Raw genomic sequence first — 14,503 nt, 5'->3', positions numbered from 1 at the left:
AAGGAGAAAGAACAAAGGCAAGGGAAAGGAAAAGAATACTGAACAGCAATGCTACCAAAGATTTTTCTCACAGATGTGTGAAAATAGATTTTAATGTAACTGTCCACACAGTAGGCCAATTTTCCAGGTTTCCTTTTAAAAATCTATTTTTAAGCACAAAGATTTTTTTCCCCATTTGATTTAGATATATAAGCTGAAATGTATCTTGGTGATGAAGAGGAACTAACTTGATGCTTTCATTGAGTGCTCCTTCCTCTCTTCCAGCCAAAAAATATGCTGTAGTCTTAAATTTGTCGCTTTAATCCCACAAATCACACCCACCTCAGAAGCACTTGGCACTGGCATTGGTACTGCTGCATTAAATAATTCAAACAATAACATATGGCTAGAATTGACATGGCCCCAGGCTCAGTTTCTTGTTTCCCCTTATAGAAGGCACTTTTATCTTCTCAGCTGTAAAATGAGAAAAGCAAAACTTATTCCCTATTCAAAAGTGCTTCAAGCTCCTTGTATAAGAAATGGAACAACAAGTCATGGCTGTGGGCTACCATGGTTCTGGTGCTAGATTTTCTAAAGGCTGAGCATTTGTGTAGTTATACTAACCTACATTTTGTTTTATGTTAATAGATTAAACTACACACTCACTGGGTTAATTTCCCTAATGTAATTCCACAAGTGAGTATAGAGACTGTTTTCTTATAGTTTGGAAAACTGAAAGGAAAAAATATAGATGACTAAAATCTCTACTTCTATGCCTATGCAGGGAAACATTTATAAACATCTCAAGGTTGATAAGGTTAGAGGAAAGGATAGAGTGATAGCTGGCTGTGTGTGACACTAAAAAATCCTTTTGTGGTTTAAACAGATGTCTGTTGTGCCCCTCCATCATGTATTAATTTATGCCTATGCATGCAATTTTCCTTTCCAGCATGTAAACCTCTTCATGTAACTGTAATTATGCAACATATGAAACTGGAGTCAAAAGCCTGAAGACTTATCAGATGTCACATTATTCTATCTAAAAAGATACAATATTTGAAGTCAGAAAAATACCCTCAATGCAGTGCTGGAAGTTATTGATTACTGCAGTCTAACCAGCATACCTGGAAAACATTAATAAAATGAAGGGTGTGAGTAGTGCAGCTGCAGTTATGGGATTATGTCTATGCTAGAAGCTAAGAATATGCTCAAATCTTTTCTCCTGGTCTGAGATACAGATCTCTGCTACCTGCAGGACTGAGTGTTTTCATTATTGTCTTAATCTATGAAGCTTCTGTCCTGCTTGCTTTCATGTGTTTACAGAGTTTGCACAATTTTATTGGAGAGATGCTGGAATTTGTCAGAGCCTAAGGTAAAAAGGATAAGGACTTCTACGTACTGACTTTTGAGACAGTATACATTTTTAAAATAATCTCAGATGGCTTCTAATCTATCGCAGTTCATTAATGAATGGAAATTTTGCATGCCTTGAAGAATCTTTAGGGGCACAGCCTTGCCTCTATTGTCCCCACCTTGCCTCTTGTGAAGTAAACTGATCAGCATACTCCATTTATTTTTAACTGATAGGAACTCTGGAACAATTATTAAGGTGACTGGCAACATGTTAAATGAGGCACTGTGCAAACAGTGTATGACACTGTGTATTGAGTCTGCAGGACCAGGTTTTGGCAGTGGAGAGGCTACAGAGTGGTTTCTGTGAGACACTGCCAGAAGCTTCCTCCATGTCCAGCAGAGTCAGTGCCAGGTAGCTCCAAGGTGTATGTGCTGCTGACTAAGGCTGCGCCAATCAGGAATTATAGTAACATCTCTGGGATAACATATTTGAGAAGAAAAAAAGTTGTTGAGCAGATGTAATTGCAGTCAGAGAAGTGTGGGGTGAAAATACATAACAGGAGTGACTCTGCAGGACACCAAGTGGAGCAGAGGGAGGAAGAGTTGCAGGTTCCAGAGCCAAGATTGCCCTGTAGCCCGTGTGAAGACCATGGTGAGGCAGCTGTCACACTGCAGCCCACAGAGAGCCGTAGGGCTATAGGGATCCACCTGCAGCCTGTGGCAGAGACCCACAGCAGAGCAGGTGGATGCCTGAGAGGAGGCTGTGAACCTGTGGGAGGCCTGTGCTGGGACGGGCTCCTGGCAGGGACCTGCAGACACATGGAGAGAGGAGCCATGCTGGAGCAGGTTTGCTGTAGGACTTGAGACCTCGTGGGGGCCCACGCTGTAGCAGGCTGTGCCTAACGGACTATATCCCATGGAAGAGGGACCCATGTTGCAGCAGTCCATGGAAAACTGTTGCCCATGGTATGGACTTCTGTTGGAGAAGTTTGTGGGGGATTGTCTCCCATGAGAGGGACCCCACATTGCAGCAGGGAAGGGACTCCTGTCCCTTTTGGCAGCAGAAATAACGAGTGATGAACTGACCATAACCCACATTCCCCTTCTCCCTGCACTCCTCTGGAGGAGAGGAGGTAGTTGTCAGGAAGGAGGGGAAAGAGGGGTGGGGAGAAGGTGTTTTTAAAATTTATTTTACTTCTTATCATCCTGCTCTGATTTTGTTAGTAATAAATTCAATTAATATCCCCAGTTTGAATCTCTTTTACCCAAGACAGTAGCTGGTGAGTGACCTCTCCGTCCTTATCTCAACCCATGAACCCTTTCTTAGTTATATTTTCTCTCCCCTGTCCAGATGCAGAGGGAAGTAATAGAGGGACTTTGGTAGGTGCCTGGTGTCCAGCCAGAATCAACCCACTACACACCTGAGAACTTAAAATTTTTATTTGTAAACATCTGAGGAGGCTAGAAAAATCTGGCTCCAAAAAACTGAAGAGACATGGGACTGGCATGCTGGAGCTCTGACATCACTTGCCAGTTAGATTCAGCAGGACAACAAACGCTAAAAGCTCTTTGGTGTAATGAAGAGAAGGCTGCTGCCAGGACAGCTCCATAAGAGGACTGAAGCACTCTTTGGTCCACTTTTGCTGACTTTTGGTATAATCTGCAAGGATTCTTTATTGCCCTGGCTTTCCAGAAAAGAACTGGAAAATCAAAAAACCCACATCTGGATATGTCATTATTAAAGACCATCTCGCTCTTTGTGGTCTAACACGTTTCCATAGGTTTAAGTATCAGGCAGGACACAGAGACTCCACATAGGTTTAAATTTTCTTCTCCCTTCATTTGTATTGCACAAGTAGGGCATTGCTTTTCTCCAACTATGATAGCTCTGTCTTGTCTTTAAATAACTCAAAGAGAACTACACGGGCTCTGCTGTTGCTGCTTATGCTTTCTATCCATGCATGTCCTCCTTGTAACATAATCTGCTGTTCAAGAGAGAAAAACCCTTTTGGCTTTGCTGGGGCTTTGAGGTTTTTTGAGCAGAAAGGGATTAGCAATGAGTTTTCTTAACTTTTTTTGTGTCCATTCAGCCAACAATCAATGAACTTGAAATTGTTGTCATACCTCATACTGCCTGATGGCTCTCATCATCCCTGTGCACACCAAATCACTTCTGCTCTCACTGGGGCCACTTTCTGTGATTGCTTTCGACCTCAGCTTTTCTTTCAGTCCAGGACTGCTTGTCCTCCTCCAGCTATATCCCTTCAGTTAATGAGTCTTCTCATTCATTCAGTCTGTCTCCTTGAAAGTATTTTTAGACTGTGATCATCTCCCTTGAGCTGGCTGTTTCTTAAGATAAATGCTATTTCACGTCATCTTTCCTCCTATGTTCCCTGTGCCTTATTACTTTTACATTTTAACTCTACATCCTCTGAGGATATCTAATGCAGACCTTGTGGCATGCAGGCCTTCAGGGCTGCCCAGCAGTGCAGTATGGAGAGGAACACCATGCACTACTTACTTTCTATGAGATTCTTATTGTGCATAAGAACTGATTTCTGGTTTACTTCAGAGTTGCATCCCCTCATTTCCTCTATACTGCCATTGCAAAGACTTCTGAGACCTTAGAGGTGACACCATTTTTTCAGATAATCCCACTTAAAATAGACAAGCCACTAAGCAAATGTCTGTGGTTTCTGTGCAAGGTCTTTAGCAACAGGGAGTTTTTACTTCAGCCACTACCATTACCAGAGAAGAAATCTGGTGGTCATCTGATTTTCCAAAGCCAGAGAAGCCTAAGTGCTTTATTTTTAAAACCTTTGCAAGTATTTAGACATTGTCACAAGAAATCATGTTCCAAAATATATTTGCTATTGCAGCTGCTATGTTATGAAATGCAAATAGTAAGTAATGACTCTTTAAGTACAGAAGATGAGAAGCTTTTATTATTTATCCTTAGAAAACTTTAGAGTCATTGAACAGATTTAGAATTTGTGACATTGCCATTGAGCTCAGCCTTCATTTAATAAATCATGGCTAAGAGCAAAGGTTCTATTCACAGTTGTTGAGCCCTGTTACATTCTCTTGCCAAGGATTTATGTAGGTATAGAGAAGTATGACAAGGAAGGGATGTCAGGGCAGCTGACAAATTTTAAAAAATACTCTTAACTGTTCCTGCAGGACCACTACCCCAAGCAGGGCAGTTTGCACACTTTGGAATAAGCAGAGTAATAAGCCAATATACAGGGTCGATCTAGTGTTACATTTTTATAGCTCTTTCCATCCCAGAGGATATTAACTGTAAAGGATGTGGCCATCTGAAAGTCCCACCACAACTGCTGAAATCTAATAGTTTGCTGCAAATGAACCATTTAGCTGCATAAAATGGTGATGCAGCAATTTCCAGCCAGTAACACAGGTGTCTGACACGAAGAATAGCTGTGGGTGACTGTGCTGCAGTGACTCAAACTGGGATCTGTCTGTGCTTCTGCAAGGACTGAAATTCTGTGGTAAGGGCAGGCAGCTGTAACCCTGACACAGGCTAGGTATGATCCAGCCCTGATGTGAAGAGGCAGCAGGCTTCATGGGCAACTAATGTAGGGGATGGATTCTGTCCTTGCAGAGTGGCCCACTGAAACCTGAGTTGTTTTGCCCTTCTCAGTGTGCAGCCCTAAGGAGCTTTACAGCCCAGGCACTGTGGCAGCAGGTGCCAAGTGCCATAAGCTGCCCAAGACTGCAGTGTCCCTCAAAAGCCAAAAGCAGAGGGCAGAGATGTCAAACCATAATTTCTGCTGGTGGGAGGTGGCTTCTAGCTGGAATGTTGAAAGCCTATTGTCATTAAGTCTACAAAAGGGGAGAAGTTGGATCAGCGAGTCTGTGGAACAGGAATAATCCTTCCAAGACAAAGTGTATGGCATGAGACTCTGGCTCTGATTCCAGTGTCTAGGTGACTGTCTGCTCACCTTGACACCGATTGACAGGAAGGAAAAATTTATGCTGAGATGCTGTTTGTGGCTGATGATAATAGCTTAATTTTCCCATAGCTTTGAGTTGACAAGGCATGATTTCGGTAGTGTAATTTTTAAATAGAAATTAGAATGGATCTGCAAATTGGTTATTAGATGCGTTTTTAGATTGGTCATTACATTAAAGTAGGGAGGATGAAAGGACTTGTCAAAAATCACATGATGAATTACTGGCAAAGCCAATAAACAAATCCTAATTTCTTCCTTTGACACATCTGTGTGTATGCTGTAACAAATGCATAGAGACAGCTAATGACAGCTAACTGTCAAAAAGCACGATACAGCTCATGTAAAAAATCAGAATACCTTTTATTTTTCACTATTAGAGAAAATACATCATATTACCCACAGAAACAATTGTGTGTTCATGCGAACACACACAGTGTGGAAGGATGTATATCCTCTGTGTTTTAGTTATCTAGCTAAGGGTTTTTCAGTATATTTTCAAGGTTATTCTGCTCATCACAATATATTTTGTTTGTTATTGATTCAAACGTGTATTCAAGTGTAAAGTAGTCAAAGATGGTTACAAAGCCTATAGAAATGAGTGACTCCATTCTGGCCTGTGAGAAACTCAAGGATAAAAGCAAGGGGCATTCCACTACCAGGAATGCACCAAGAGCCTTTCTGAGGAAGAAATAACATTTTTCATGGCTTGTCAGCATACTCCCATTCAGCCTATTAAAGAGAAGCAATGGATTCCTACCCAGCCCACATAAGCTGATGCAGTTTGCCAAAGCAGAGGCTTCTCTCTTGCAGCTGCTGGGGAATTCAGTGCTCTAACCCTGGTAGAGATGTTGTGGTATCCTTTGTTAGGACATCTGTAAGCACAGAATCTCAGCACTGATCTAATGGGCTGCTGCTGCGGCTAAAAAGCAACAGACACATGAAGTTGATTAATCCCTGTAGTAATTCTATTAACACCCTTAATGGAGTTATAACATGGATAATTTTACCCCTCTGCAGCAATGCAAGAGGGAATTGCCCTGGAGAGCCTGTAACTAAAGTGTGACAGGGATGTCTGAGAAAAGCATTTTTCTGTCTGTTTTAGTGCAAAGTGAAGCGCCCTGATGGGTTGGAAAACTGCCTTGTTTTCTGGAATTTTGAACACTTCACAGCCCTAATGGTGCAGGTGTTCCCTGTGAGAGGGCGATGCATCAGGGCTCTGACACAGCAGCAACGCTCCTGGCACCCTCCCAAGTGCTTGCTGTGTGGCCACACTTCCCTCTGTCTCTCTCACAGGTATGCATAGCCTGTCTCATCACACAGCTTCTCAAACACCGCATTTTCATTCACCTTTGTGGTTTCCTCTCCTTGTTCCTCCATCTGACCGTGATTTATCTGTTTGCTGCTCCCTGTCAGAAGGGCAGCTTTGCCTGGACTCTGTCATTGGACAAAGAATTGCTAAAAATAAGCAGCACAGCTACAGTCTTGACCTATCATTTTATAGGGAACAGATCAATAACAGAAATGAGAAATTCTCCATTTCTTCTTGTTTTCCTCCTGTGATTTTGTTTTCCTCCTTATTTTCTAGCCTGTGGAGAGCAGGTTTATCTGATGCATTAACCATGTTCATAGCCTGTTCCTAGGACAACTTGATTGCATTGCAGTTCTGTCATTAAGGGCTTGTCAGTATTGTGAATCAAGAATCATATCTTGAGATGGAAGGGACCCACAAGGATCATTGAAATCCAACTCTTTGCCCTGAACAGGACAATCTCGAGAATGACACCAAGTACCTGAGATCATTGTCCAAACAATTCTGCAATGATGCTCTCGTGTGAAGTTACCTAATGTATATAAGTGCCAAAGAGTCACTCCACAAAAACCTCCCTAAGACTAGACACCATTTTTACAGTCTTCCACAACAGCCCAGGCTCCTGATGCAGTTTTTAAAGACTATATAGGGTAACTAATAGGGCTGGGGACTGAGGCATTCAGACAGGAAGCCACAGGAGGGTCTGACTAAGTTTTCTGCTAGTTCAAAGGCTGTTGCCACCTATGCAGGTGCAGTGATGTGACTACTAAGCTGGAGCATCTCATCTACATGGTTTGTGATTTCCATGTAAATATGCTTAATTTATTCTGTTTGATAGCCCATCCTTTCCTCCCACAGCGACTGCAATCCCAAAAGATGGAATAGCCCAGCTCTGTAGTGATCCAGGAGACAGTGGGAGAGAGCAGGGAAGGTGCTGTGTGCGTGGGATGCGCACACACACACACACACACGAGGATTTTATTTCTCTTTCTGCCTACGGTAGCTACTCTCCACATTCTGCACAGGGATGAGAAGTCCAAGCAGCCACTTCTTGCCAAAGACTTCTTGCAGGTTGTCCCTCCAGGGCCGGGCTCTCACCAGCATTCCCTTCCGCACCTGGTACCGCGTCTGCCCGCGCACGATCAGCAGCAGCTGGTGGCAGCAGAAGCCGGCGCACGCCAGTCCAATCCCAAGCCAGAGGTAGAGCATGAGGATCACAAACATCTCAGAGCTAAGGAGAGCTCCTGAAAACCAGGAGGGAGGGAGGACAAGAAAAGAAAGTGCTTAGACACACCCCACAAGCAGTTAACACAGCCCCAGGAACCAACAAACCAGCTGTTTTCTCTGGCCACAAGTGGGGAGATAGGAACAAGACAGGCTGGTGTCTATAACTGTATTAAATTATTTCCTTCATAGTGTCTGATGAATGGACCTGCTGCAGAAATACTCAAATGACAGTGGTCTCTTGTACACTTCTTTTGCTCTTTATGTGTGGATCTAGATTACAGGGACAAATTCAGCCAGAAGTAAAGCATATCTGTAAGACTTCAGCACTATTCTGAACAATAATTAATTTATTTAAGGATTTACCTACTCATCAGAGATTTTTCAGGATTTTGAAAAGACAAGTGGACCCTACAGCATGTTGATCCTTCTAAGAAGCCTTACTGTTTGTATTAACACAAGGCAGAAATATTCTGGATTTCTCTTTTTCTCTCTATATATAAAATGTTAAAATAGAAAAATAAATCAATAATGGCTTTCCTACCTTTGGAACAAGGCAGTTTTCGCTTGAATACAAGAAAGAAACAGAAACCTTTCTAAAATACATTCCAAATTCCTTTCATTAGCTGCTGCTAGAATACTCAAAATACTTTGAATATCTGAAGCTCCTAATCCAACTGGGGGGTTTTAGTATATGTTGGTGATGAATATATTTGAATAAAAATATTCTGTAGGCCCTTTTCTCTACAATGATTTTAGAACTCCTTCTGGAAAATATTAGTATAACAGCAGGTGTCACTGAGTGACCTTTCAGTGTGTAAGCAGAGCTAAACCCATTAATATAAAATTCTCTGTGTGCCCATATGATGTTTATGCATGTATTTTGTGCATATTGGTATATTATTAAACACCCATATTTACACACAGGCCTATTTACACAAAGGAAATGAAATGTGTGTCAATACTGGTATAAATAGCTGATATCTTTTCACCGGTCCCTATAAGGTTTAGAAATAAAAAAACTCTCACATGCTTCTGTTCCTCTGGAAGACCAGGAGCCTTACAAGACCAGCTGTGATAGAGCAGGGATTGCCTGGACAATAGAGGTGTGCTGCCCAAAAGAGGTACATGGGTGCTTCAGGTTTTAAGTTCAACAGAACGGTCACTGGATATGCACCTCTTGTGTCCCTTTTGCAGAAGGCTGGATTAGGTGGTATCACCTGGTTTTGCAATCTGTGAGTCCCATCTTTTCCACCTGGCAGTGCTGTAAGTGAGAGATTGGGGCAGGCTCCTCTGAGGATAATTTGTAAGGACACTGACTACAGCCTCAAGCTTTCAGAGACTGTCTTCACTTGAAAAAGGTGCAGGAATCATTCCATTTTCTCCCTAAATGCAATGTCATCTTTCCCTTCTTATTAGATCCCATTCAGCTCAGTGGGCTCCTTGTATGCAACACAGCGAGAGAAGAACAAGCCCCTTAGGATAATGACAAATCCTCATACCAATTCTGTCAGAATAACTTAATCTACCAGGTAAGAAGCCCAGAGCCAAATACTGAATTCTTTGTTCGTCTTTTACTGGACCAGAGTGTGACAGATATTTATTTTTTCCTACAGCTGATACCCAGATGGGATATGGGGAGACACCTTTTCTTTAGATCCTTTGCAAGGCACCTGTAGGCTTTATTTATCTGACTTGATGAAATTCAACATTCAGGAAGTAATTACCCTTGTTTCCCCTTGAAAATATTAAGCATCTCTGAGCCATCCTTTCCAGAGACAGCATTTTTTAAACCATTTCTTCAGGCTACCTACATAAAGCATTTTCTATAGTTTATTTTGTGTGGTCCAATACAATGTGTTTACAATAGTGCTCTCCATTTACCCCTGATCCCCACAGTCTCTTTTAGCCTTGGATTCTTTTTTTCTCTAAGTGACCCAGTCTGATCTCAAGGTTATATTGCCTTATACTATCGATGCCAGAAAAGCTGTATTGTAGGCTGTAGTTATCGACTTTGGGTCAGATTCTGAAATCCACGCCTGAGTACAGTCTGGGCAGAATGAGCCAGCTGAAAACTTTCCCAGCATGAAAGCAGGAACACTTAGTTGACATAAAACCAGCAGATTAACCCTTCATCCTCCTTTACTACTTCTGCAGTACAGTGGGCATGATGGAGAAGAAAGATAAAGTTTTTTCCCTGCTATCGCAGTTCTCTGTTTGGATGATACAACAACCCTTAAGTAACAGTTACATTAGCTGAAAAATACTGTGTGAGCAGCCCTTCCAGGTAACTGTTCAAGACTGTTTTTCTCTCCTGAAATGAAGGATAAATGTACTGGTAGAAATCCAGTGGGCCCTTCCTCCCAAGCAATCAAGACACCACATGCCTGTATCTTGCCCTGTGAGGCAGCAGGTCTCTTCTCAGCAGAACTAGAGGTTTGGTGGGAGCTGTTGGAAGCTCCTGCCTCTCAAGGGTGTTCTGGCTCTTAGCTCTGCATCCAGACCCATTGTGTCCCACTCAAACACTGTCCACGGGCTGTATTGGCACCACAGTTGCTGCCACCAGAGCTGGGGCACTTCAGTGTCTCTGCAAATATGTGCCAGGACCCATCACTGTGCAGACGAGCCCTCAGAGTCAGAGAGAACTAATTCCTTGATAATCTCCTCCCATATCCCTGCTCCCCCTCCCAGAGTGCTGTGCTGAGCAGAGCTTAGGCACCGGGGAAAATCATTCCCAGTGTTTTTAATGCTAGTAAAGCTCATGCAATATTATTTACAAAAAATTCTTCAAGTTGGAAAAATTATTCCATAAAAATGTCATGGCAGGATTTCATGTTTATTGTCTTTCAGTGATTACCATGACAAATCTGCAAATTTGCCAAGCTGAGAGATATTTGTTTGTTTTCAGATGGCATTCCAGCCTGGAATCTGAAAAGCAAGCTAGGGCCTCTCTGGCTCCTGTATTCCCAGCACTGGAGTCTCCACACTCAGATCTTAATCAACACTTCTGGGGACAATGCACAAGCCAAAACAGATCCCCTTCTTACAGAGTTCAGCTGAACCTGCAAAGCTAAAATATATGGGCTACCTATTTTGGTCTAGTAAAAGCTGATGCAAGTGCGTGAGGCTGGAGCTCATAGAGGGGAGACGGCAATTTTCTGCAGCCACTCTCAGGGCAGAGTAGCAGTCTAGACTGTCTGCATAATCCCTTCTCTGAGGTCAGGATCTGTCTAACTCTTGGGTTTGGACAGAGAAAGGGTTGAGGTTGGAGAGTTTGAAGGCATGTGAAAGGTGAAGAGCCAAGGCTTCTTGCTCTGCAAGAACAGAGGATGAGTTATGGGAACAAAATGAGGAGAGGGAAGGAGAAGGGTTGTGGAGATTTACAGAAAGGCAGGGAGAGAGGGAGAAAAAGTAGAAAGAAGGGTAAGGAATGGAAGCAAGGAGAAGGATGTATTTGCTTTTGGTGTGGAGCCTTCGCAAAAAGCAGGACAGAGAATTTCCCATGGTTCTCTGTGGACTTGTGTCCCAGACTGGGGTCACACGACAGGTACCTAATCATGTCATATCAACTCCTCTCTCGGTTTCTGTTGCCTAAACCCAATTCTCCTGTGCTGGAAGGATGAAAAGATCTCAGTAAGTTTGCACTGCCAGGAGGCAGGAGGTGGGTGACAGTGGAGGGAGTGAGTAGACCTGGATAAGATATACCTGCTGGGATATGGGGAACCTGCAGATTTGTAGGGCACAAAAGCCTACAGGACCACCCCCATCTCTACCTATAGGACAGGCAAAAGATCCGTCATCCCTGCAGTGAAATCTATCTCCTCTGTCTAATTACAACACATGTCCTGCACAACAGATAGCTCTATTCTATCACCACACCAAGCTGGTTATGAGGCATATTCCAGAGTCTAATGCATTGGGAATGTAGCTATGGATGTAATCTGGAGCGGGTCCCAGCTTCTATTTCAGGTGAAGTCTTTTGGAAAGGCTGGCTGTAGCCTCCTAAGAAGGCCAATTGCCCCTCTGGCCCATTTCCATACCACATCTCCACACAGATGACTATCCAAGGAAGATCAGGTCCCCCCATCCCAGGAGCCCTGGAGAAGGAACATGCTCCTCACCTCTGAGCAAGGAGTCCTTACCTGAGAAGAACTGGCTGATGGAGTGAGGCAGAAGAGTGAGGAAGGCCAGTGGGTCCGCAAAGGACATGGAAAGTGTAGCAGAAATGTAAGCCATGCCTGCCACCAGGGATTCAAGGCAAGCCAGGGAGGTGTAGAGGCAGAACATGATGAAGTTTCGCATGTTCCTGCTCCCGATGCAGTTCCCTGTGAAGAAACAGTGGTGGTCATGCCTCTGGGTGACTCTGGAACACAGTCTACAGAAGTGAGTGCCGGGCAAGGCTGAGCCAGGGGACCTGCTTCCATCCAGCCAGTCTGCCACTTCGGCTCCTTTGCCCAAGTTAAAGTCCTTGCCCAAGTCCTCGGGGGAGTTCTGGATCACAAGGACGTAGTTGCCCAGGGCATTAGCTGAGAGGAAGAGGAAGAGGGCCCCATGCAGCAGAGCAGGCGAGAAAAGTGGGGTGGTGGAAGGGTCTCTGAACATGCTGGGGATGAAGACAAAGATCTGGAGGACGAAGGTCACTAGGGAGATGCACAAGAAGTAGGCTGGAGCGACAACATTGAGCAACCTGAGAACTAGCATTGCGGATTACGTTCCTGCAGGGGAAAGCAAGGAGAGAAGGAACATCGCCGCTCCGGCTGCACACTTCATCCTTCCATTTCCTGCCGGGTCCCGGCCCCGCTGCCTTCGGGAAATGCCCTCCGGGGGCCGCTCTCTCTCGCCGCCGCCCCACGGCCCCCGCCGGGCCGGGGCAAAGGGACGGCCCGTGGGCAGCGACCACTCCCCGGCTCCCGGAGGAGACAGCCCGGCCCCGGCGCCAGCCTCGGAGGAACTTGCGGCAGCGGTGCCCCGGAGGGGCTGCAGCGGCTGCAAGGGGAGAGGCGGCTCCCGCGGTGTGCCGGCGATGCGAGCACCGCTCTGTTCGCCTAGCAGTCTCTCTGCCAGGCAGGGTCAGTTTTGGTATTGCATGAGAGGAAAAAAGGTGGTGCTGGAGGAGGGGGGAGTGAATTGAAAAGGAGGGGTGGGAGGAGGAGAAGGGGAGGGGGGAGAGGTTGCTCTAATCCACTGCAATACGGATCAAATCCAGTGCTCTAATTTATCCCTTAAAGCCACGGATCTACAGATTACCTCTACGACCGCTGCCCTGTTCTGCACGAAATTAGAAAATATACAAAACAGCTGGTCAAGTGCTGTCCGGATGCAACCTGCGGCGCTCGGCTGCCGAGCCGGAGCAGCCCCGCAGCTGCAGCCGCAGCTGTGGCCGGGCAGGACGCATCCCCGCCGGGCAGGCGGTCACCCCGGCCGCGGGGCTCAGCCTGCAGGCTCGGGGCACGGGGCAGCCCGGTGGGCACACGCGGCGGGCAGCGAGCTGGGTGGCGGTGCGGGTGCCCCGAGCACCCCCGCGCCCGCAGCCGCAAGGAGTCCCCAGCGCCGGTGTCTGCAGAGCCCCGGCGGCCCGGACCCGCTCGGCCCCGCGGCGCTGCGGGCTGCCCGCTGCCACCTTGCAGTCCCCTTGTCCCCCGGCGCGCCGGGAGCCGCCCGGTACCGGCGTGTGAGGCGCCGGCGGAGCCGCTCCTACAGCCGGCCATGCCGAGTGAGATCCCCGCGGCAGCGGAGCCGGAGTGCGCCCGGATTCTGCCCTGTTCTTCCTCTCCCTTCCTGCTCTTCTCCTGTCCGTCTTTTCTCTGCCCCTGTCCTCTGCCTGTCTCTCTCCGTCCAGTGTCTTATGTCCCTCCCTGTTCCTGTCCTTGTCCCTGTGCTTTTCAACCACGGACTTCTCCTCCCTCCCTCCCTCCCCATATCTCCCTCCCGAGTCCCGTTCCTGTCCGGGGGTCTCCCTTCCCGATCCTCCCCGTGCTCCCGCCCCGGCCCGGCTCCCCGTAGCTGTCCCTTCAGCACCCGCCGCCCCTGCAGCAGCTCCGTCCGCCCCCCGCCGAGCACAACCCGCCCCAGGAGAAGAGAAAGGTGTTCTTGGGCCTCTGAGGTCCTCACAACTCCCACGGGGAGAGCAGAAGGGTGGGAAGAGGCATTCTGCCCCTCCAGCCCGCAGAGCACCATTCCTCCCCACAGTGTGGGTGAGGCAGGCAAGGTGAGTTTTCTGTGTCCCTGTGCCTCCCCAAAGCTGCCCCAGTTGGAACCAGCACTGGAGGCAAGGGGAAATGTGAGAGGGAGTCGTTGCAGGTTCAGAGCCTCCCTTAACACAAGCAGGAAAGGCTTTGATGTGGGCAGGTGGTGCCTGGGCAGTAGCAGTAGCCTGGTGCTGGCAGAAGTTTTGCAGACACGTGTTTGCTCTCTGACAGCTACACACCCTCACCCCCCCTGCCCACCCACGCTCTCCTTGTACTGTCTACACAGGCTCTGTGCACGGCCTCTCCTTCTCCTACACACCTACGTGCTGCACCCTCCCAGCTCTCAGGAACAGCATCCCTGTCTCCCTCCACAGACGAGCCACCCATGACAGGAAAAGGGGAGAGAAGAGGGCTGTTGGGCTGCAGCTGTGTCCCTGGAGACAGTCAACTCTGCACTGGTGAAAAGTCAAAGAAAA

General features: G+C 46.5%; 1 protein-coding gene across 1 annotated transcript; it reads right to left on the bottom strand.

Annotated features, from left to right (window-relative positions):
* Window positions 1-5,642: 5,642 nt before the first annotated feature.
* Window positions 5,643-13,636, bottom strand: ZDHHC22 (zinc finger DHHC-type palmitoyltransferase 22). The gene is made up of 2 exons (XM_064714502.1): window positions 11,982-13,636; window positions 5,643-7,859 (listed from the first exon to the last, which is right to left on the bottom strand). Exons 1-2 carry the CDS (start codon window positions 12,538-12,540, stop codon window positions 7,594-7,596), a joined length of 825 nt encoding a protein of 274 aa, XP_064570572.1. The 5' UTR covers window positions 12,541-13,636; the 3' UTR covers window positions 5,643-7,593.
* Window positions 13,637-14,503: the final 867 nt, after the last annotated feature.

This window comes from Zonotrichia leucophrys, chromosome 5 (assembly GCF_028769735.1).
Source record: "Zonotrichia leucophrys gambelii isolate GWCS_2022_RI chromosome 5, RI_Zleu_2.0, whole genome shotgun sequence".
In the NCBI taxonomy this organism is placed as follows: Eukaryota; Metazoa; Chordata; class Aves; order Passeriformes; family Passerellidae; genus Zonotrichia; species Zonotrichia leucophrys.
This window is presented reverse-complemented; position numbering and strand designations above follow the sequence as displayed.

Bases quoted from the DNA above. Each gene is read 5' to 3' on its own strand.
- ZDHHC22 (XM_064714502.1), bottom strand. From the start codon at position 12,540: ATGCTAGTTCTCAGGTTGCTCAATGTTGTCGCTCCAGCCTACTTCTTG. The intron at 7,860-11,981 runs GTAAGGACTCCT...CCTGGTTTTCAG, and splicing joins CATCAGCCAGTTCTTCTCAG to GAGCTCTCCTTAGCTCTGAG.